This window comes from Leptidea sinapis, chromosome 38 (genome assembly GCF_905404315.1).
Source record: "Leptidea sinapis chromosome 38, ilLepSina1.1, whole genome shotgun sequence".
Classification (NCBI taxonomy): Eukaryota; Metazoa; Arthropoda; class Insecta; order Lepidoptera; family Pieridae; genus Leptidea; species Leptidea sinapis.
In genome coordinates this window covers 6,330,835-6,355,134 of record NC_066302.1, presented here as the reverse complement: position 1 = coordinate 6,355,134, position 24,300 = coordinate 6,330,835, and the positions used below count along the sequence as shown (strand labels likewise).

General features: G+C 37.1%; 1 protein-coding gene across 1 annotated transcript in view; it reads right to left on the bottom strand.

Moving 5' to 3' along the window:
• Positions 1-3,083: 3,083 nt before the first annotated feature.
• LOC126975826 (HEAT repeat-containing protein 6) overlaps positions 3,084-24,300 on the bottom strand; it is a 36,445-nt gene continuing 15,228 nt past the window's right edge. Inside the window, exons 10-16 of the mRNA XM_050823856.1 lie at positions 22,331-22,494; positions 20,625-20,747; positions 18,755-18,879; positions 14,811-14,898; positions 13,106-13,330; positions 10,669-10,884; positions 3,084-5,256 (exon numbers count right to left, since the gene is read on the bottom strand). Of these exons, the coding sequence (XP_050679813.1) occupies positions 4,999-5,256; positions 10,669-10,884; positions 13,106-13,330; positions 14,811-14,898; positions 18,755-18,879; positions 20,625-20,747; positions 22,331-22,494 (1,199 nt within the window). The 3' untranslated portion in view covers positions 3,084-4,998. The remainder of the gene's footprint in view (positions 5,257-10,668; positions 10,885-13,105; positions 13,331-14,810; positions 14,899-18,754; positions 18,880-20,624; positions 20,748-22,330; positions 22,495-24,300) is intronic.

Sequence of the window (24,300 nt, the reverse complement as noted above, 5' to 3'; positions counted from 1 at the left end):
ACCATAAACGGTAAATCGTTAATATTAATTATAAGAAACAATAAAGGACCCAGAATAGAACCCTGCGGAACACGTATTTCTACAGGTTTACTCGAAGACATAGTACGTCTGTGACTATCTGAACTGTGTCGCTTAAATATGATTTTAACAGATTTAGGACTGTATTTTTTACTCGATAATGCTTTAATTCTAGGAGTAAAGTTTCATGGTGGATGCAGTCAAATGCTTTGGACAAAAATGCCCAATGCATCCTGTAACTCTTCCCAGGCGTCAAAGGTGTGTTCAATGAGTCGGAGTCTTATTAACCCGCATTAAATGTTGATAAGTGCAACCAAATTGATAATTGTTCAATAATTTACAAAAATGCATTTGTAGCTGCTGAAGCAAAAGTTTTACTAAAAACAGGCTAAACTGAAATAGGCCTGAAATTGGAATGGTAAGTAGCAAAATTATAAAAGTAATATTTTTAAGAAAAAATTATTTAGTTTCGACCCAGCAAAGACATTTTGTGAATTATTTCGGTACTTGTATTCGGTAATTGCATGTCTTAACATAGGTACAATTTTAATGTATTACGTTGTTCTCAGAATGTTTATATTATGTAGATTACCTGGCAAATATGAGATGGGTCAAATTTGCCTTCATTTTAGGTTGATTTTATAAAACTACGCGTGCAAATTTTTCCGCTCTTCTCACCTTTACGAAGTGTTACTGCAACTTGACCTACCAGTTTCTTTATTAATTATATTCCAAGATTATTTTAAGTAATTTATGGTGAGCGTTTACGACTTATGTGAATACCCATTGTTGCCCAATCAATGTTTACTGCTACCGTTATTGGAGTAAAAATCCTGTCAAATTCCTTACAGAAGGACTTGAAGAGTAGGTTATAGTGAAAATTAACACTTACACCACAGTGTAAAAATGGTATGGACTAAGGACATCGCCTTTTTCTTCACCTTCACCTTCAGTCACTGCAGACTGGTATGTCAATCGCTGTTTGCCTGTCGTCTTTGAAAAAATTCGACAGCAGCGCCCTCGAAGCAGGATCCTCCTTACCACAAAAATGCACTTCAAACTTCAGCGGACTCCGCAAAACAGATTGTTGAATATTTGAGTCATCCGTCATACAGTGCTACTGACCTGGCGCCCTGGGACTTTTATTTATGCCCAAGAACTAAAGATAAAAGACCTGAAGATGCAGCAATGCCATAGAAGAGACCCCTAAAGAAGAATGGGCCCACTGCTTTTCTCAGTGCTTCCATCGAATACGACGATGTGTAGATAGGAACGGAGATTACTTCGAAAAAAAATAAAAGTTAAATAATAAAAAAAAATCTCTGGTCTGGCCCCAGTATCAGCTCGATCCATTTGACCGCGTGCAACGCAGAGCAGCTCGAATTGTCGGGCACCCAGTGCTCTGTGAACGGCTGGATCACTCGGCGTTGCGTAGAGACGTCGCTTCATTGTGTGTCTTCTACCGCATTTATCACGGGGAGTGTTCCGAAGAGCTGTTTAACCTGATTCCTGTCGCCGAATTCAACCTTCGCACGACACGCTACAAGTTAGGATATCATCCCCACCATCTGGATGTGTGGCGGTTCTCCACAGTGCGGTTTTCAAGGAGCTTTCTTCTACGTGCTACAAAGCTGTGGAATGAACTTCCTTGTGCGGTGTTTCCGGGACGATACGACATGGGTACCTTAAAAAAAGCGCGTTCACCTTCCTTAAAGGCCGGCAACGCTCCTGTGATTCCTCTGGTGTTGCAAGAGATTGTGGGCGGCGGTGATCACTTAACAACAGGTGACCCGTACGCTCGCTTGTCCTCCTATTCCATAAAAAAAAGTATTGGCAACTTTCTACATTAAGCCGTTTTTCATTTTCTAAACATTTTCAGTGTTACTTCTAGGTCGTGGTACCAAAAACACAGCGTGACACACACACATCACACCATTTCCCGATAGATTTTACTTACTCTATAGGTAATGTTTATGTTCGTGGATACTGCGGTCATTTATATAACACATATTGTGATGGGGGTGTTAAGGTGATTTGGTCATGAAGAGAGAATGGATGAAAGAACTGACAACGCAAATTTAAATATCGAATATGGATCGGGTTAAGGAAAGATCGACCTTGGCTTGGTTACTTCTGGCAATGGAAATCCATTACGGCACTGCATTGTAATGGGCAGGATACCACTAAAGCCCCCCATTCACGGGCACGCCATTTGGCACCGCTCCGTTTGGAGCGTTGTAAAAATTTTAGCACACTCAGCAAAATTTTAGCGCCATGCCAATTCGTATACACAGCGACACTATCGGTCGGTCACATCATTATGCAGCAAAGAATATAATACTCTCTGACGATGCAGTGTGCAACCGTGCGTTTTATCCAATAACTCGAAGCGGTATGAGACAAATGGCGCGCGGGTTTTCGCATTCACGAGCGGGACAAACGGCTAGGCGCGATGGCATGGCGCGCTGTACCGACTACCGCCTGGTTTTGACACTCACGAGCAAGCTATACCGACCGAACGACGGCGTGGCGCGATGGAGTTTCGATCGTTTGGAATTCTATTTTTCTTAACACTCCATTTGGATTGCTGGGATTTTGACATTCACGAGCCGTTTGGAGCGATGGCGTGCCCGTGAATGGTGGGCTTAAGCTTTAAGTGCACATACGCTCGTCTGCATATTGTTCAGTTTTATCCCCAGAAGAGTCAAGTTTATCACTAAAACAAATCCTTCTGTCGTATCATCGCTCTTCTACGCACCAGGTGATCACTGCTGCCTAACCGTCGTGACTGCAAATTCTATGTTAACTTCAACTTATTACTTACAAAGACAAAAGTCTTTAACATGACTGTCTTTAATATATGTGCGTCATTTGTTCCATACAATTAACCGTTGTCAATCTCATTATTATCTCAATAAAATAAACAAGAGTAAAAGTCAATATAAACCGGTTTTATCCAGCTGAGAAATGCTGTTTATGCTTTATTAAAGTCAAAGGTCTCTTATGTCATCATTTTATATCAAATTATTAAGCTTATTAATTTATTCCAATAAATAAAACAAGTATTCTGTACTTATTGGTATATTAATGTTTAGGTAGTAAAGTACAAATGTGATAACTTAATAATTTAAAAACTTATAATATACTATTTAGTTTACTTAAATACTTACCTATAAATATGCAACTGCATTAATTCTATTCCATACTTTACTTCACTTCTTTACTTTACAACATAATTTAAAAAATATTAACCGCAGAAAATATACAGCACGAACAGTGACGTCATATTTAATTTAAAAAAAAAGTACTTATATATTTATGAATAATATAATAATGTATTGCACTTTTAAATGAATGAAACACATCATGAATGAATATTTATGTAGTTACATACAATATATAACTAGAATCGTCTATTAATAGGTCGTCATAAAATAACCGAGCGGTGTTATATATAAGTATACATTGACATATACAGATAACATTAAAACATTCACTCAAATTAACTCCATATTTCGTGGCAGTAATATCAGGCCTGTATCACTCCCCGTGTAGGTATCGAAACTGTAAGTAAGGAGAGCGACCACATAAATGGGGCTATTCAGTATGGACTCACAACTCGCAAGCAAGCAGTACCTAACCGTCACCTAGGTCATAAATCAGTCTGAGGTTTCAGAAAATAATTGAATGGCAAAATAGAATTAAAAACAATACGAGAGTCGCTACGACTCACAGTACAAAGTTTATGCGTTGAACTTATATTTATACAGTCCACATGCATTTAGTTGCTTGCAAACCATATCAAAACTACCACATAAAAGTACTCTGAATAGACTCAAAATGAATATTCCTTTTAAATTTGATACTCGAGTACTAGATAGTTTGTCCGTGAAAATAAAATATTTCCAGATGCAGCAAAATATTGCACTGTGTTGATGAGATGATGTTTGTATCTCCGTAAGAGTCCGAAGAAAAGAATTTCCGTCAGAAGTTCAACAAATTAAAAAAAACTAAATATGCAGTTTTTGTTTTCTTATAGATCGAGGGCATTACTCCCTTCACGAGTTTTCTCTAAGACTCGTAGTTTTCGACTTGGCTATCACCGCCCTTCTCAAAAAACCATCCTGTATATTTGGTAACATTAAAAGTATATTGTATACACTCATTAGGAGCTTGGACGCGAACACGAGGCAAGAACATTTTGTTTTCAAATCGTCAAGTTAATTACATAATTTTGTTAATTTAGAGGGGCACTTACTTGATATACGACACTCCATCCTTTTTATGTTTGGATATGCTGTTATTTGGATAGTTATTCACTGAAAACTTTGTCATTGCGTGGCGTTGTGTTCAAAGCGCGGTCGAAAATCACTGACCAAAAGCTCTTCCTAATAGACTCGTAGGCAGAGTTTTTCTTCAGAGAATTGTTGAGCGACATAGTGAGTCTAGTTGTTTATTGTACGTTAATGATGTTTTAACATTAAGAGGCATAATTTTAACGTGATTAATTTTATAAAAAAAAATACTCATTATTTGACTGAGAAGAAATATCTAAAACATTTTTTCCTGTTATAAGATGGTTCATTTAGTATTAATATTATGAAGCTGAGTAAACGCAATGATCTTATATATTTAAACATCAGTCAAGTTCTTGTCGGACCCGCTGACGAAGGCTTCTTAACCGTCGTATTAAACGTAACCCTGAGTTCTTTAAAAAAAGAAACAGTTTTTATTGTATATTGCGCCCTTCAGACCGAAACACAGTAATAATAGGCGCCGTTGTGGTACCCATAATCTAGCCGGCTTCCTGTGCAAAGGAGCCTCCCACTGTTAAACTGGTGTGGGCAGCGGTGATTACTTGACAATCCTTAGTCACGTTTTTGCTGTTTCTCCATACGAAAAGATTTTCCCTCAAGATTTAATTTATTTTACAAGAGCGAAACAAGAGTCGCGGTCAGTTACATTAATTAGCTGATGACGTCACACATCCCATATAAACATGTCCTGCAACATTCCCAAGGACTGCGATTGAAGCTCATTGAGAGATGTCAAATCAACTGTCACATGTTTTGCGGCTTGAAGCATCTTCATACAGGAGGGATTTTCGGGGGGCAGTTTCTGGTACAGTTGTGTGTAGAGGCCTTTGGCGCAGTCCACGTGGAACACCAGGGAGTCGACAATATCGCCAAGATCTGACTGTTCGAGGATGCAGCACATGTGAGCGAGGGTGACACAGAGCTGAAAAGTAAATATTTAAATCAGTAAAGGAGCAAAAATTATTATAAATATTGTAACACATGTGAAAGGACCTACCCTACTACAAAAAAGAAAAATCAGAAGTATTCTGCTAAAACTACCATCATTCAAAGTGCCACAGATATTTTACTTGTTAAAACATAATAAATCAAATAGAAATATATTTATTTATCATAGGGAGTGACAATAAGAACAACTGATAACAAACACCAGCCCATCTTTTAAATCATATCATGACAAAATTTCTTAGCCTACTTAATATAGTACTACCTATTTGTAGGTGGCCTGCGCAGAACCAGTCAAGAAACATGCATTACTATCTTATTGAGCGAAGCTGAGCGGAGCTCCCACCGGATGACTCAAATTCAAATTCAAATATTTTTATTCAAAATAGGATTTATAATCACTTATTGAACGTCAAAATCTACCACCCATTCAAAAGAGACTGCCTCAGACCTGAGAAGAATGGGCGCAAGAAACTCAGCGGGCTTTTTTTTTTATATAAAATATGGATTACAATGTAATATCGTACAATAAACATTAATAATTAAAGAGCCTGAGGGTGTTCGCTTTAATCCCAGTCCGTGGTGTCATTAAGAAAATCGTTTATGCAATAATAACCTTTCCCACACAAACGTTTTTTAACAATGCTTTTAAATTTCGTAACACATTTGTTTTGTACATTTTCTGGGATCATATTGTAGAAGCATATACATCGCCCAACAAAAGACTTACTAACTCGACCCAACCGAGTAGTAGGCATAACAAGTTTATGTTTGTTCATATACATTACATATAGTTCATACAAAACATTATAAAAATGTATTGAGAAGCAACAGTCAAAATGTTTATTTCTCTAAATTTTTCTCTTAATGATTCTTTAGGACCTAGGTTATAAATCGCGCGAATAGCCCTCTTCTGCAGCACAAAGATAGTATTAATATCGGCCGCACTGCCCCATAACAATATACCATAGGACATAATACTATGAAAATAACTAAAGTATACTAATCTCGCCGTATCTATGTCAGTTAACCGTCTGATTTTCTTAACCGCATATGCTGCAGAACTAAGCCTAGTCGCCAATCCTTCAATATGGGGGCCCCACTGCAATTTGGAATCAAGAGTAATGCCAATGCAATAAGAATAGACCCTTGTGGTACCCCCATACCGAGAGGAGTCCCAGGAGATCTCCTGCCAGTCACCTCGACCCTCTGAATCCTATTATTTAAATATGAGATCAGAAGATCGAGTGCAGATCCTCTTATACCATAGTGGCATAGCTTCCTGACCAGCGTTGAATGTTGAACACAATCAAAAGCCTTGGATAAATCACAGAAGATACCAAGTGCATTCTGTGATTCCTCCCAGGCCTCAAAAATATTCCTGATGAGTTCAACACCTGCATCCGTAGTCGAGCGTCCCCTAGTAAAGCCAAATTGTTTTATATGAAGTAACTTATAAGTGTTAAAGTGAGTAAGCATTTGGCTTAAAATAATTTTTTCAAAAATTTTACTAAGGGTCGGCAACACCGAAACAGGGCGATAGTTATTCGGGTCAGAAGTGAGTCCCGATTTAAATATTGGTGTAATTTTACTTACTTCAGAAGGTCAGGAAACACGCCATGTTCAATACAGCTATTAAAAACTAGTGCTAGATATGGTGCTATGACGTCAATAACAGAACTAATTATTTTTACAGATATGCCCCATATATCAGCAGTTTTTTTCATTTCTAAGGATCTGAAAGTTTTAATTATTTCTGCTGGGCTAACAACACTGAATTTGAAATTTTGTTTACATTCCTTAACATTCTCCAAAAGAAGTGACTCGGCAACACTGGTGGAGGAGACAAGGGTGCTTGAGATGGAAACTGGAATGTCAGAAAAAAATTTCTCAAAAGCAGAAGCTACTTCCTGCTCAGAGTGGATTTTTGTATTGTTTATTATCAGATTATATTCAAGCTTGCAGTCTTTCGCTCTTCCAGATTCCCAGTTAATAACTTTCCAAGTCATTTTTATTTTATTTGAAGCATTTTTAATTATTTCTCTAATATGCATTGACTTAACAATAGTACATACTTTCTTAAATAATTTTGAATAATTTTTCACATATACAAGGAAAGATGCATCATGATTACATGATGATCTCTCACTATATAGTTCATCTATATAGTGAGAGATCATCACCGTTGTCTGCTCCTATGAATACCAGCTGTTGCCCAGTTGTTAAATGACAAGAGACCACCCGAGTTGACTGTCTTTGAAGTAAATATAGAAGCAAACTCTGTTTTAATTATTTTAAATAACTTACCATACATCTCATTTGGAGTACTGTTATAATTCAAATACAAGTTTGAGAGTTTTTCCGAAACATTGCCTCTATATTTCTCCATTCGCCTATTGTTTACCGGAACAAACATAAACTTTTTAGGTGAAGTACATTTGTTCCCTTCAATATTAAAAGAGGCTAATTGACCAAAGTGGTCTGAGCTCAGTTTACTAATTATTGATTGAGAAATAGGTTTATAATTAGTAAAAATATTATCAATACAGCTTTTAGAGGTGCTGGTTACTCTAGTAGGTTCTAAGAAAATATTTGATAAATTATATGATTTAAACAAAGATTTGAATCTAATACTTGTGGTGGATTTTTCTAATAAGTTAATATTAAAGTCACCACAAATCATAATATATTTCTTAGATTCTGATAATTTTGATAGAACCTCCTCCAATACACTCTCAAATAACTCATATAATGCATCAGAAGGTCTGTATATACTTACAACAATGGCACACTCAAGCTCTGCACAGGCTATTTCAATGGTACGTTCAACAGAGAGGCCCACAATATCTTTACGGTCTTTGAATTTAAATGATTTACTTATAAGTATAAGAGAGCCGCCACGTGTTGCCTTTTCTCTGCTAAACACACTTGCCACCCGATGACCACTGGAGTTAAAAATGAGCTCATATTTTCTAAGCCAGTGTTCAGTAAGACATAAGATATCAATATTTTCATGGTTCATTAGTAACTCCAGTTCCAGTTCTTTACCTAACAATCCTTGCATATTTTGGTGCATCAGGTTTATAACTTTACAATTATTATGTTTACTATTACTTGTACATTGTGTATTTATATTGCTAGAGGAGTCCCCTATTGTCTTATTGACTAATTTAAATAATTTGGAACATATTCCAAACCAGAAACTATACTATAAGACTGCTCAATAGAAGCAGTGTTAATCAAATAATTACTTTGCTCAATAGGAGCAGAGTCCAACAAGCTATTACACTGCTCAATAGAAGCAGTGCTAATCGACTTACTAACCTGCTCAATAGAAGCAGGGGATCGGGTTGCCAAATAATTGGCTGAGTTATAAAATAAATAAAAGGATAGCGATTTAGCTATCTGTCTTTTATAAAAATTAGATAGGTATAACCTATCAAATGTCAACATTTTACATTTATGATTAATTATATTATTAATATCAATTATGTGTATGTTACTACATAATAAATTACCATTATATGTCACATAATTTGAATGAGACAATAGGGTTAACATATTATTCAAATTGTCTCTCAAACTCCAATTCATTTCTGTGTTAAATTGTTTCTGGGCTATTTCTGGACTGATTTAAAAAAAAAATTGAACTCATAGAAAGCTTCCGAAATTTTCTAGGTTATTGTCGAGACAGAATTTTGAATTTCGACTTGCTTCAATTATTATTATAATTAAAAACAAACATGATTTCCAAATTATTCTAAATTAGCACGCGCTATTTATATTTATTTAAAAATTGAGCCGATTGATCAAATCACAGTAAGTTTTAATTATAACACTCAAAAACTATCTATATATCTATAGCTATCATTTGATCATTTTAGAATGTTCATGATCTCTATAAGTAAATAGAATAAGGTTGTAAACAGAATATTAATTAAAAAAAATGGCAAAACAAAAATCAACTGAAATTAACGTTTTCGTTTTATTAATAGATTAATTTTCTTGATTCCAATTAAATTTTGCACGCTTCGCTCAAATGTACGACGCAGCGAAACGGCACGACGAGCGACTGCGGTATCCTAGAATATAATCTCCTATACTATAGTATGCAGAGGTGTGTCATTGAAGGTTTTTAAATAAATTTAATTTAATTGTTTTTTGTCAATGGTCAACGGGTTTTGAGAAATCGGTTAATGCATTTATTAATAATTTAGGTTTATATATCATACTATAGTAATAACATTGCTAAATTTAATTTATACGAAGTACCTATTTCGTCAATATAATATTATCAGATCAACGTTTTCGTTCGCAAATTCGTCAACTGTTTTGAATTAAGCTGTTTTAGCGAGGCATTCAATTCCTTCATTTATTGCGAGTTACGGGTAAAGACGTTGATTGAATTTATTAGCTTATTATGTTCAACAGGTTTTTTCATTGAAGAAAAACAGTTAATTCGTTGACGAATATAAAACTGTTGAAAAAACAGTTTATTGATTTAACGACCACCTCTAATAGTATGTCTTCCTTGTCAATGTAGCTAATATATTTCTTAAAGTTTTGCTCAGTGAATTTTAGTGTACTGTTTTCTTGTTACCCTAACATTTTATATAAATATAATTTAACTATCACTACATATTATAAAACAAAGTCCTCCGCCGCGTCAGTCTGTCTGTTCGCGATAAACTCAAATACACTGCACTGATTTTCATGTTGTTTTCACCAATGGGTAGCGTGGTTCTCGAAGAACGTTCAAATATATAATTTGGTAAATTTTTACATACATTAACGATATTCGTTGCAGATGACGGACAAAATAAGCCGTCTGGGAGCTTTCAACGCAAAACCTGTCTAAACCTTTTGATATATAGCAAAATAATGTACGGTGGAATTGTATATCTTATATAGGTGTACAGAAAAGTCCGTGATGGCATATGTCTATCTCTTAAGGATAACTTAATATATCCATTTTAATATTTTTAAAAATTGGAAATTATAACGCGGTATTTTAAAAGCTCTTTATACAAATACAAAATTAATCCTTTTTCTTTTGAATAAAGAAAGATATTTTACTTTGTAACACCATACAATTTAAATAAATATTAATCGAAATTACGGAGGCGAAAATAAAACTGAAGCGGAATCCATTCATCATTTTAAACAATTTGTTTTTTCTAAATGTGATAACCCTCACTTCTGGGATTAATACACAAATAAAATTTGAAAACAAAATTTTATGAACGATGCGCGACTCGAACCCACGACCTCCGGCGTTCCGTGCCAGTGCTCTGCCAACTCGCAGGTTGTGGCTTCATCATTTTTTTCCATTAACAGAACAGCGTCTGTCGGGTCAGCTAGTACAGTAGTCAGTTACAAAATAACATACTTGTTCAATCAGATTATCCTTATGTTTGTATTCTGTATAGTCGTCGAAATTAGCGGCATTCTCCATGGCAGTGAGCACTCCCTTCCAAACGAATACGTAATGGCGCGCGTACATGTGGCGAGTCGCGGGCGCACGTAACGCGACCGCTGCGTTTATACGCACTTTCAGATTTTTACAATCTTGGGCCAGCGAACATAGGCTTGTAAATACTTCACACTGAAACAATAATTTTAGTTATAAGTACACTAATAATAATCTATATAACAGGATGTCCCAAAGTTATGGGACATGAAGGGAAAGTACCTTAAATATCAAAGATAGGCTATTTTACTGAAAGAAGACTTTGTGTTATTTTTAAAAGTTAGTACTTCTCCATTCAAATGTTTTTTAAAAATTACTTGCCTCGTCTGGGAATCTAACCGACTGAAATGTAATAAAAACACCCCTACTTTTATGATGCCAATCGAAAGAATGGCCAAAAACTAATAACTCTTCTTGAGTATAATACCCATAACTTTGGGACACCCTGTATATAAAAATGAATTGCAGTTCGGTAGTCTCGCTAAAACTCGAGAACGGCTGGACCGATTTGGCTAATTTTCGTCTTGAATTATTTGTGGAAGTCCAGAGAAGGTTTAAAAGGTGAATAAATAGGAATATGCTGCTAAATTAAATGAAAACAACAAATTTGTTTTTCCTTTCATGTGTCCATACATAATTTCTATGAGAGAATTTTTCGACGCACGGTTTGACAGTTCTGCTGTGAAACAATTTCATTACGACAGCAGGGTGCATATTTTACGAAGTGATTTTTGATGTTATGATATATTATTGACAAATTCATATTAAAATATTATTTTATTTATTATATACAGAACAACGTCTGTCGGGTCAGCTAGTTGACAATAAAAACTTCACACTAATATTAACACGTGGGTGGGTTTAAAATGTTTAAATTTTTTTTATTTATCTCAGTATTCACATCCTAGCTCTAAAAGGAACGTAATTAGTTTCGAGTTGCCGCTTTACATTTATATTTTACACTATTTTTTTTAATGAAAATAAGGGACCAAACGAGTGGGACGTTCTACTGGTATTTGATGCCCCGTACCGCGTTACAATGCAGTGCCGCTCAGAATTCTTGAAAAACCCAAAAATTCTGAGCGGCACTGCAACTGCGCTCGTCACCTTGAGACATAAGAAGTCAAGTCTCATTTGCCCAGTAATTTCACTAGCTACGACGCCCTTCAGACCGAAACACAGTAATGTTTACACATTACTGCTCCACGGTAGAAAAAGGCGCCGTTGTGGTACCCATAGTCTAGCTGGCATCCTGTACAAAGGAGCCTCCCACTGGTCAATGCAAAGAGTATCTGTTGCCTATTTGTTTTATGAAAATTAGGTCGACACCGCATTTTGAAGTTAGATTTTTTTTTCAGACATCTTTCTATTCATTTTTTTATTTATTTATTTAAAATCAACAATTTTTATATTGTCATTAGAGTCTCCATATAACTATACTAACGTTTGTGATTGGAGACTCCCTCAATCGGATTCTCTATTGTTACCAAATTCCTATTTACTTACTGATTACAAAATAAATAAAATGTGTGTACGGGTGTGTATTTCGTGCGTTGTAATTCAATTCGTGAAACCACTGTGATAATTTTTTTCACAATCGTAATAAAGTTTATCATAACTAAATTACTTATATTTTATTGTAATATAAGTAAGGTAAGGCTAGGGTTACTATGGATGCGAGTTCTGAAGAAAATTTGTTCTGACGAGTTCTGACGGATTCGTCAGAAGAAACAAACGCCTGGTACCCCATGACAGTGTTTACACTGGCAACGACGAACGCGTCAGAACATGCACGACGTCGTCAGAACCACTCGAGCGTTCAAACGAGTTTGATTTTTTCGCACGACTTGCGTCTGCGAATTTCGAGTGATTTGGTTTCCACCATGGATAACGATAAATTGATCAGTCTCGTGTACGAGAACAGGTGTTTGTGGGATATGAGAGACAAAAATTATCACAACAGATATATTTCACGGCAAAAGTGGGAGAAAGTTGCTACAGAACTCAACACTCAACATTTGGAACTCTCCTTCGTCGTCTCTTATAGAAAATAACTCGTTGACATGCTCTGTATTTCCACCATTTAACAATAATAATTTAAATAATGGACTTTCAAGAAAATCAAATTCGTCCGTCCATCTTCGTCGGACGGCAGAAACGAACTGACTATCAGAATAACAGAAAACGCGCACAGTGTAAACGTCTTGTTCTGACGAGGATTTCGGACGTACTCGTCAGAACAAATTTTCGTCAGAACTCGCATCAATATTAACCCTAGCCTAATCTGCACGTAAATTATCTTCTCCATCAAATGTTTCCTTTTAACACAACAAAATCGACATAAAATATTGATTACCTGCCACCCATTAAGACAAGTGTAGAGACACTCATTTTTCATGGCATTCCCCAGCGCGTAGCAAGCGTTCCATCGTACCTTCATACTGGACACTTTACAGGCACAATCTAACAGCTTCTTTATTGCCGTCTCACACAAGGGCTTCAATCGCGTGTACCGTGTTAAAATCTCATTACCAATAAGTCTCAATAAGTTGCCAAGGGACCGAGTGGCGCTCATCTTCACCTGTCAACATAATATTAGAAAATTTATTGAATTAGGCGTTACTTTGCGGAAATCCATAATTATACAAATGATTTAAGTTTTCTTTAGTGTTAATTCCGCCAATATTTGTTTTGCAAATATTACACTTGAGCAGGTTATCAACTGTAAAGTGGATCCTGTAGATGAAGCCACAAACTGAGAGCTGTACAAACCATACAAGATTTTATGACGATACGTCACTCGAACGGTTGGCTCAGTTGGAAAAGCGCTCAGACGGAACCCGAGAAGTCGCGGGTTCCGTCTGAGCCCGCATCGTACTAACATCGTCACGAGACTAAAAAAAAACAGTCTCGTGCCAGATTTTGGCGAGACAACACGTCCTGAGGATGCCTCGTGTCCTCTACACGAAGAAACACGTGTCGAATTGTTTTAAAAACAAATATTGGCGGAATTAACACTAAAAAAAACTTAAATCATTTGTATAACTATATATTATTATATGTCTGATTAACGCGAGTGTAACACGTTGAAATAAAAAACTTATGAACGATGCGAGACTAGAACCCGCGACTTCTCGGGTTCCGTCTGAGCGCTTTTCCAACTGAGCCAACCGTTCGAGTGACGTATCGTCATAAAATCTTGTATGTACAACTCTCAGTTTGTAACTTCATCTATAGGATCCACTTTACAGTTGATAACCTGCTCAAGCCCAATTTTTGCATATTAGGAAATTGACTTGAGATGTCGCTCTTGCAATCCCGCATCGTTCATAAAATTTTGTTTTCATATTTTATTTGCGAATTTAAACGCACACAATAATATCGAATTATCCGTATTTTACAGGTTCTACTAATAATTACAATAATCTCTGACTCGATCCCAATATGGGCAGCGCCTCCCCTTACAATTCACAATACCTACTCGAACTTAGCGCTCTGGCTTATATAGGACACGACCGTCTACCGTGATGATATATGCCAAGGGCTGAAAATCAAACAATTCTATTTTGTAAACTACAAATATTTCACAACATCCATAAACAGCCCAGATTTAAATTTTAAAAACTACAAAAACGTTTATTGTACACTTCTATGATACAATTCCCGAAGAAGATTTAAAAACGGTTGTTTGTAAAACGTTTAATCGATCTTCTCAACAAGACAACCCTCAAAGTCAATGTTATTATTTGCATAAACATGTTAGATTGATGTTACATAAATATTATAAAGTACATGTTTGCCACATTTATGACGTGCAAATTTTATAAAATACATTTCTAAATCATTAATAACAATAATATCAATTTAACAAAAGATTAGTAGCAGTATTATATAGTATATAGTCAAGTTTTTAGTTGAAAATATTCGTCTAATGAATATAAGCAGGTTTTACTAAAGTATATTTTCAATTTAGATGAGAAATTCCTATTTGACGATATCTCTATTATTATTTTTGGGATGTCTTTGTCCTCAATAATACAAATAATAAGTCTGTAGAGCACCTTATCGTTATCAGCGGCGGCGTGGACGCTGGCCTCCAACAGACGCAGCACCAGGTCATCATCAATAGTCTCCAAGTCTGGTTCGTCCCTGTAATGTTATCTCAGTTCACGACTGTTCTGGCTCCAACTGGTACACTGTGATAGTTTTACAGTTACACTTGAATGTATCAACTAATCTACGGATACATTTTAAAATTTTAAAAACGAATTCAAATTACAATTACGCGTCAGCACATTATTCTTCATTGTGCGGGACTGAGGCGCGTTATTTTTGTTATTGGCTTTGTAACTACCATTATGTCCCAAAATTGAATTATTATCGTTGTGAAAACTTATTTACTACCAGTGGACCCAACAGACGTTGTCCTGTACACACGTCTTAAATTTGACAAATCGGTCTAGCCGTTAGGAGCAGTTCACTAACATACACATGAGCAGGAGAATTATATTATATGGACGGAATTGAGAATCTAAAGCAATCTCAAATTAACTGAAACAAACAAAAAAATCATGAAAATCGGTCCAGCCGTTTAGGAGGTAGTTCAATTTTGAATCTAAACCATCTTCGAATCCCCTTGAACTCACACAAAAAATTTCATCAAAATCGGTCCAGTCGTCAAGGAGGAGTTCAGTGACATACACACGCACACAAAAAATCTATATATAAAGATTGTTAGAATAGATTACATAAAATACTAGTGTGCGAGAAAGAAGGGCATTTTACGCCGTATGCTGCGTCACAATGCTTACTATATAAATGTACTGTTGTGGTCTCTTTCACACGTCGACGCTGGCGTGTTGACGCCGTACGTGGCATCCGAACACTGTGCGCCGCGTCTCTAGTCATTTCGAACCATTGCAGCGTGAAGGTCGTCGCTCGCGTCACACAAAATGTTGAGGTTTGATAGAGGAAAAAACGAGTTGTTGATTGAATCAGTACAATCTCGTAATGCATCGTATGATAAAAGTGACAAGAATCATAAAAACAATATTTATAAGCATCAATGTTGGGAAAAAACTCGCCAGACGTATTGACCGCCGACGCTGTGCGTTGCGTCCAGATGTTGGAAGCCACGGAATTAGACGTTGACGGTAACGCCAAACGCCGCGTACGGCATAAAATAGAAGACCATAGCCTTAACGAAGATACATCAAGGTAGAAAAGGAACGAATCTATTGTAAAAGTACTGGTAGTAGTGGGTACTGGTACTGTAAACGATTTTATCTACACCCATGCTTTAAATCCTCTATTAAAGATTCTGAAACAGTTAGATATTACCAACATTAAAACACCCAATGTCGTAATAACCATTACATCATCCAAACAAGTGTAAATAAACCCACATTCGTGTTTTAATAGCTCTTATTACACAACAGTTGCATAAATAACTATTGATTGACAGGTCGTAAACGTCAGCCACATTTGACATTTTAATACATTGAATAACTCCCTAGTATTATGAATATTAAACTAGCACCAACCACTAACTAACTCACACATTGACTCATCTAAATTGTCATCTAAGCGCCGTCCATGTCAGGTCAACTCTACGCTAGTATATTGTAAGTTAGAATGTTTTATTTTCGTAATCATTACTTTTATTGATATATGAGCGTACGCCCGCGACTTGTCCGCGACATTTTTGGTTCCGTGGATATGTTCACTGAATTGAATTTTGTTCTCATTATTGCGAAGAATGCATTGACAAAATATATTGTACCTATACAAGCTGATACCCGCGACTTCGTCCGCGTACACACATGAATAAGCACGTAGTACTTGTAAAAATCTTTATTTCTTATGACAAAAGTTAAGATTCATCGTTCATAAAAAATTGTTTTCAAATGTTATTTGAGCTAAAATAAAGTTGGAAAATCACCTTTAAAACCTTGTCTGGTCTTCCACAAATAATTCAAGACCAAATTAAGCCAAATCGGTCCAGCCGTTGTCGAGTTTTACGAACTAGAGACTAGAGCGAGACTAACGAACAGCAATTCATTTATATATATATATATATATATATATATATATATATATATATATAGATTGTATTTTAGTGATTATATTGAAGTGGAATAAATTTATCTTTTTTGTTATATTGTTTTGACATGTTAGCGTTACAGAACTTCAATTTACTTTTATATAATTAATAACTAAATTGTTTGTATGTTTATGTGCATGATGTGTTCACCTGTAGTTGCAGGAACGCGAATTTTGCACTTTATGTAACAATTTTATGAATTGTCATGTGTATCCTGTGTTGGTGGACCTTGAATAAATAAATAAATAAGTAAATAAAATGTTTCCTTTACAAAATAACAGTGTTATTTATATGTTAACCGGTCTTGTATTATCTGAAATATACAGTAACGAACAGACAGTAGTTAAATACATCATATTCAAATTCAAATTTCTTTTTTTGTACCAGAAGTATTATATAATATAATTGGTTGGAAGCTCCTTTTAAATAAAAAAAACTGTATCACAAGATCCCGCTCTTCCATATCTATAATCACTAAGTAGGTACGAGCACAATTGTAGTGCCACTCAGAATCACCATCAGATGAATGTCCTGCTCATCTCGTGTTATACAATTCTAAAAAAATAAGGTACCTACCTACGTAACACTAATAAGGTGTGGGTGTGTGTATTTTAAAATTACCAACAAAAAGATAGACCAATATCTCTCTCTGTAAGCAAATTATTGATAAATGCGTTCAATTCAATATTTCTTCATAAATCGCGTACACCTTTCTAAAAGGCCCTGTGATTCCTCTGATGTTACAAGAAAATGTGGTGCGGCGGTGATTACGTAACAAGTGAACCTTACGCTATTTGTCCGTAATAGTAAATAAGTTGTATTTTAAGTCGAATTTTGAAAAGTTCTTTATTAAATAATGATATAAATTTTCAGTAAAAATACCTTTTTTAGGCTACGATCTCTTAGGCTATTTTATATAGGCCGAACTTTTTTTGGATAATACTAGGTGGTGTATTCGCTGGTTGAACCAACATAAACAATAAACATAAAATTTATTTAGGTATCTAAGTCAATAAGCGAGTCGACTGTTGGTTTTTGTTTTTTAGTGGAAGAGATGGAGAAACGGGTCACCTGGTTATAAGTGAGGCCGCCTCTCACATTCTCCTGCAACACCAGAGGTATTACAGATACCAGTGGGAGACTCCTTTGCACAGGATGCCGGCTAGATTACCACAACGGCTGTGTAGTAGGATGGGTACCACAACGGCGCCAATTTCTGCCGGGAAGCAGTAATGTGCAAGGATTACTGTGTTTCAGTCTGAAGGGCGCCGTAGCTAGTGAAATTACTGGGCGAATGAGACTTAACATCATATGTCTCAAGGTGACGAGCGCAGTTGTAGTGCGGCTCAGAATTTTTTGGGTTTTTCAAGAATCCTGAGCGGCACTGCATTGTAATTGGCGGGGTGTATCAATTACCATCAGCTTAACGTCTTTCTCGTCTCGTTCCATATCTTCATAAATAAAAAGACTTAAACCGTGTACAATAGGTAAGATTTTATTTAAATGAGGTTTGCATAAGAGATGTATTAAATAAAAAAATAATTACGTTATTGTAAACTTTTACGTTTCTGAAGACGAATTTTTTAAAACGTAGTATTTTTTTATCGTTTCTGTATTTCCCAAACATAACATATTGTTTAGATTTACAAGAGCGGCATCTCAAGTCAATTTCCTAATATGCAAAATATTGGGGTTGAGCAGTTTATCAACTGTAAAGTAGATCCTGTAGATGAAGCCACAACCTGAGAGTTGAACAAAGCAAACTGCATTTTATAACGAAGCGGTACTCGAACGGTTAGCTCAGTTGGTTAGAGCACCGGCACGGAACGCCGGAGGTCGTGGGTTCGAATCCCGCATCGTTCATAAAATTTTGTTTTTCAAAATTTATTTGTATATACGTACATGTTGATAACAAGTGCGTCGCTGAGGTTCCCGAGCGCCCAGGCCGCCTTGCTCCGCACATGAATGCTGGGCTCAGCCAACGCTCTCAGGATATTTTCGCCACAGTCACTTACGAAGCACATGTCCTGCGAAATAACTGCACTTAACACGACCAAAATGAATGTGTAAATGACGGTAGCTGAGAAAAGTAACCGCTATAATTAAAATTCTAACTAGCCTCATCTTGGGGAGATGCCGCCGATGTGCTTATGCAAACTTCAGAGTTACCGTATAGCATTATTGTTTTTCGGTCTAAAGGGCACCGTAAATGAAGTTACTGGGCAAATGAGACTTAACTTATGTCTCAAGGTGACGACCGGAATTATTGTGATGCCGCTCAGAATTTTTGAGTTTTTCAAGGATCCAAAACGACAATGAATTGTAATGTATCAATTACCATCAGCTTAACGTCCTGCTTGTCTCGTTGCTTACGGTCATAAAAGAAATCCAAAACAATATTTAATATGTAATAGAACTTATGTAAAAAACTATCACTTCAATAGAAAGGTTGTAAATATTGTTAGTTTTTGATTCGATTTTAGTTGATCATCTGCTGAGTCGAATGTGATTTGAACCGTCTCAACACTTTGAATGAAAACGAAGCGCATAAAATCGTTTCAACAAAGCTTGACACCTTCAAACTTTTTTGGACGTTTCCCATCGCGATTATTTCATGATCTTTGTTTTAAAAATATTTCTCCTAGATCTACACGTAAAACATCACAAATTTTGCTGATTTTTCGAATTCTTCTCTTTCTGCCATCTAAGCTTCAAATTTCGAATCGTATTTAACGGAACTGATTTGAACGTGTTCGAATGAATTTTTTTCAAAGTTTTGTTGGGTACCAATTTTGAAAATATATAATCGAAGCATGTAAATACGCTTTAATTTGGCATTAGGTCCAGTATCCACCAAAGAGAGTAGAGGAGACGAAAGGAGATAAGCCGCGAAGAAGTCAGGTTTTTTCAACCAAAGCGGAGAGGAGATGTGAGCTGTGCATAGCGGAGATGTGGGCTGTACATAGCGGAGATGTGAGCTCGAAATGAGTCAAATTATGTCAACAAAAGAAGACGTCATCACGCCTGCCTCCACTCATCTCCATTCTGCCGCGCCGCTTGATCGCTCGATGCGGCACAATTCCATAGAAAAATTTGAAATCTCCTTTCCTCTTCGCTTGATCCATTTCCACCGAAGCGAGGCCTGTGTCACTCCACGTGTAGGTGTCGAAATAATACTACGCGCGGCCAGGGGCGTGCATTCAATATAGGCAAATAGGCATAGCCTACCGCAATAAAAACCTAAATTAAAATTATATAGCACTAGTGTTATAATTAATTTAGTTTGATTTGCTTCTGTTATTCTATAACCAAACTTCCATTAAATACCCACCCAGTTAGTTTTACCAAGGTTTTACCTTACGCTAAACCTTGGGTAGGCAGACAACCGCATGTAATATAATATTGACACACTTTTTACACAAATTATCTTGCCCCAAGTTAAGCATATATAGCCTGTGTTATGGTTTACAATACAACGATATATTTAATACAATATACTAACTTAAACATACATAAATTCATATAAACATACATAAATACATTTAAACATCCATGACTCGGAAACAAACATCCATATTCATCATATAAATGCTTGCACCTACCGGGATTCGAACCCGGGACCTCTAGCTTAGTATAGCATATAAGAACTCCTTAGAAGACTCCTTAGAAGAAGACTACTAAGCGAAGAGGGAATGCAGTAATAAAGAAATAGGTTATCAAAATACATTTGCATTCATATACATATATTTATCTATCGAGTTTGTCGTCATACCTCTCTCAACGTTCGGTACATGACAGTCATAGCCAGTGCCCGTACTGCGGCAGCTCGCACACTCGACTCCTCGTCACTGCATAAGCCCATCAGCAATGCACAACACACTCTTTGCAAGCGATCCTGTAAAACATATTTACCAGTGGGAAACTGCTTTGCACAGAATGCCGGCTACATTATGGGTACCACAACGGCGCCTATTTCTGCCGTGAAGCAGTAATGTGTAAGCATTACTGTGTTTCGGTCTGAAGGGCGCCGTAGCTAGTGAAATTACTGCGCAAATGAGACTTAACATCTTATATCTCAAGGGGACGCGCACTTGTAGTGCCATTCAGAATTTTTGGGGTTTTTCAAGCATCCTGAGCAGCACTGCATTGTAATAGGCAGGGCGTATCAATTACCATCAGCTGAACGTCCTGCTCGTCTTGTCTCTAATTTTCATTAAAAAAATATCATCGTAATATGAATACCAGTACCGAATATAATATGGGTCGTCCACAACCTGAGAGTTGAACAAGACATACCAAGATCTAAAGTCGATGCGTCACTCGGACGGTTGGCTCAGATGGTACGAGCAAATAAAACTACACCCGGTAAAGAAATCTCTCTGGTGTTTTTGTGTAAGGTTACGTAGATATTGGCAGTTTTTTGACGGCTGTCTTGCCGTGTCCGCTAATGTTGTCATTTTCCTAGTCATTATAAACAAGTTGGGCGTAATTCACTTAGGGTCGTTATCGGGTATATTGGGACAGCTTCAGATTATTGACAGCTAATTACTGACAGTAGAAGGTAGTAATTTATCTCTATCTGTACATAGTATATTGGGAACGGCCGTTAAACATACATTTCCTAAGTACCTGTTATCATTTTATTAGATACTAGCTGATACCCCGCAACGTCGTTCGCATACGTATTTTTACACCTTGAGTTACATTACTGGACTTTTAGTAGGGATCCCTAATTTTTTGAAAATGTAATATAGCCTATAGCACTCGGGGATAATGTAGCTTTCCAACAATGAAAGAATTATTCAAATCGATTCAGTAGTTGCGGAGCCTATTCAATGCAAACAAACAAACAAACAAACAATCAAATCTTTCCTCTTTATAATATTAGTATAGATGACAGTTGTCACACAATCATTGTCGTCCAAATATAAAAATCTTACTGTTTTTATGGTTTTAAAGGAATTATCAGCAAAGTGGGTCATAAATCAATTTAGTCGAGTGTAAGTACATTTATAAAGTTCCGGTGCAACGAACAGATCACATAAGGAAATATAAAACTATTTATGTAAAAAAACACTTTATTTTATCGCGCTCAGTATCTGAATCTCTTTAACACTAGATACTAGGTGAAATGAAAACTCAGCTGTGCCGTATCAACATAAATTCAAATTTAAATTCAAAATCACTTTATTCATGTAGAAATGACACTTATGAATGTCAAAAAATTAAAATATTTTTTCTTACTGAATTTACCGCTACTTCGTAAAGGGTTGAGCTAATGAGAAGAAGTAGCAAGAAAGTCATTGCCACTCTTTTTTCAAATTAAGATTTACATTTTAATTGTTTTACAAATCATTTCAATTAAGTACAATATATGCACAGTGGCGCAACAAAAATACTCAAATGTCAAAAACTGAAAGGCTTATACGAGTAAGTCAAACAAGAAAAAGAAAGTAAACTAATAATTAAGATAGTTACCGGCAGTTGTTTGAAGGAGTTCTCCCCTATGTTAGCAATACAGTCGCAGACCACACCCTTGGACGGAGAACTCTCGTGGTTCTGCAGAACTAACGACAAAGGAGTCAACAGTTTCTCCCACATGTACACGCAGTGGTTCAGAGGTGGCGCGGAGTTCGATCTTTCTGTAATTAAAAAAAAAATATAGCACTCGTTATAAATGACAAAAATCAGGGTCATCTGTAAAAAGACAAAAGTTCTAAATATAACATGCACGGACACAAATGATGGCAGGCGTCAGTTATATTATCTCTGGACCTAACGTCGATGACGTCACATCGTCGCTTTGTGTACGGTGTGCATAACAAGCAACACTAGGATATTAATATTAATAAATAAACTACGATTTATTTGTTCAGTATTATAGATTGATGTTTAGGTGTTGTGTTGTGATGCTGATTATTATTATTAAGATGGAAAATCATGAAAAGAATCTGAGTTATGTAAAATAAGTATTTATTATTCAGGCAGTACATAGCGATACAGAACTATTAACAAAAGTCAAAACGTAACTACAAAAACCAGGTCTCTGTCGGCGCCCCTCTCGAAACGTCCGACCATTGTCTGGTCAGGAGTGTAGTGCCTATCCGAAGCCAACGTCGCAGACCACCAGCGACCCGCCGCGTTTGGCACTACAAGTCAGCAGATTGGGATAAGATGCGTTCCTTTTTTGCATCCTACCCTTGGGGCAGGGTTTGTTTCCCTTCGGATGATCCTAGTGCCTGCGCCGTTGCAGTAGCCGATGTGATACTGCTGCAGGGCATAGATATTTTTATACCAAGCTCTGTAGTACCGATCGGTGGCAGATCACAGCCCTGGTTCGATGCGTAAGTTAAAGCAGCATCTGACTGCAAGAAACAGGCGTATCGAACTTGGGTTGCAGTGCTGGGCTCAAAGGATCCGAACTGCAAAGTTCTGAAGAGGAAATATAACCGTGCCTCCAGATTTTTTAAGCGGCAAATCGCCCGTGCGAAATCTAAGCACGTCGTCAAAATCGGCGAGCAGCTTTCCAGTTACCCGACCGGAACACGCAAGTTCTGGTCGTGGTCGAAAGCTGCACTTGGTAACTTCAACCAGCCGTCCCTGCCGCCGTTGCACATGAGGAATGAGGACACCCTGGCCCATACGGCAAAAGAGTGTGCGCTCTTTTTGCCTCCAACAGCCGACCATCCCGCGGTGTCAGAGCTCTATGCCTGAAGTACAGTTCAGACAGAAAACTGTTAGGCGAGCTCTGTTTCCGTTGGACGTCAGGAAGTCGAGCGGGCCGGATGGCATTTCTCCAATCGTGCTTACAACGTGTGCCCCTGAGTTGACGCCGGTGCTAACGCGTTTATTCTGGCACTCATATACAAAAGGCGTAGTCTCTGACTAATGGAAGTCAGCCCTTGTCCATCCGATCCAAAAAAAAAGGTGACAGTTCGGATCCAGTAAACTACAGGCCTATAGCTATTACCTCCCTGCTCACCAAAATCATGGAGAGCATAATAAACCGCCAGCTCTTGGTATACGTAGAGGGTCACCAGTTGATCAACGACCGACAGTACGGCTTTCGCCATGGTCGATCGGAAGGTGATCTTCTGGTATACCTAACACAAAGATGGGCGGCGGCTATCGTAAGCAAGGGGGAAGGCCTGGCAGTTAGCCTGGATATAGCGAAGGCCTTTGATCGTGTATGGCACAAGGCGCTTCTCGCAAAAATTCCATCATTTGGGCTTCCCGAGAGCTTATGCCAGTGCACCTCCTGCTTCCTCACTGTGCGCAGCATTCAGGTTGTAATCGACGGTCATTGCTCGAATCCCAAGCCCGTGAATACTGGAGTGAACCAAAGATGTGTGCTATCTCCATAGCACACAGCATAGCAATGCAGACGACAGCACGGGCGATGCAATATATACGGGCTATGCAGGTCTCTCTCGGGAAATCGTCGACCA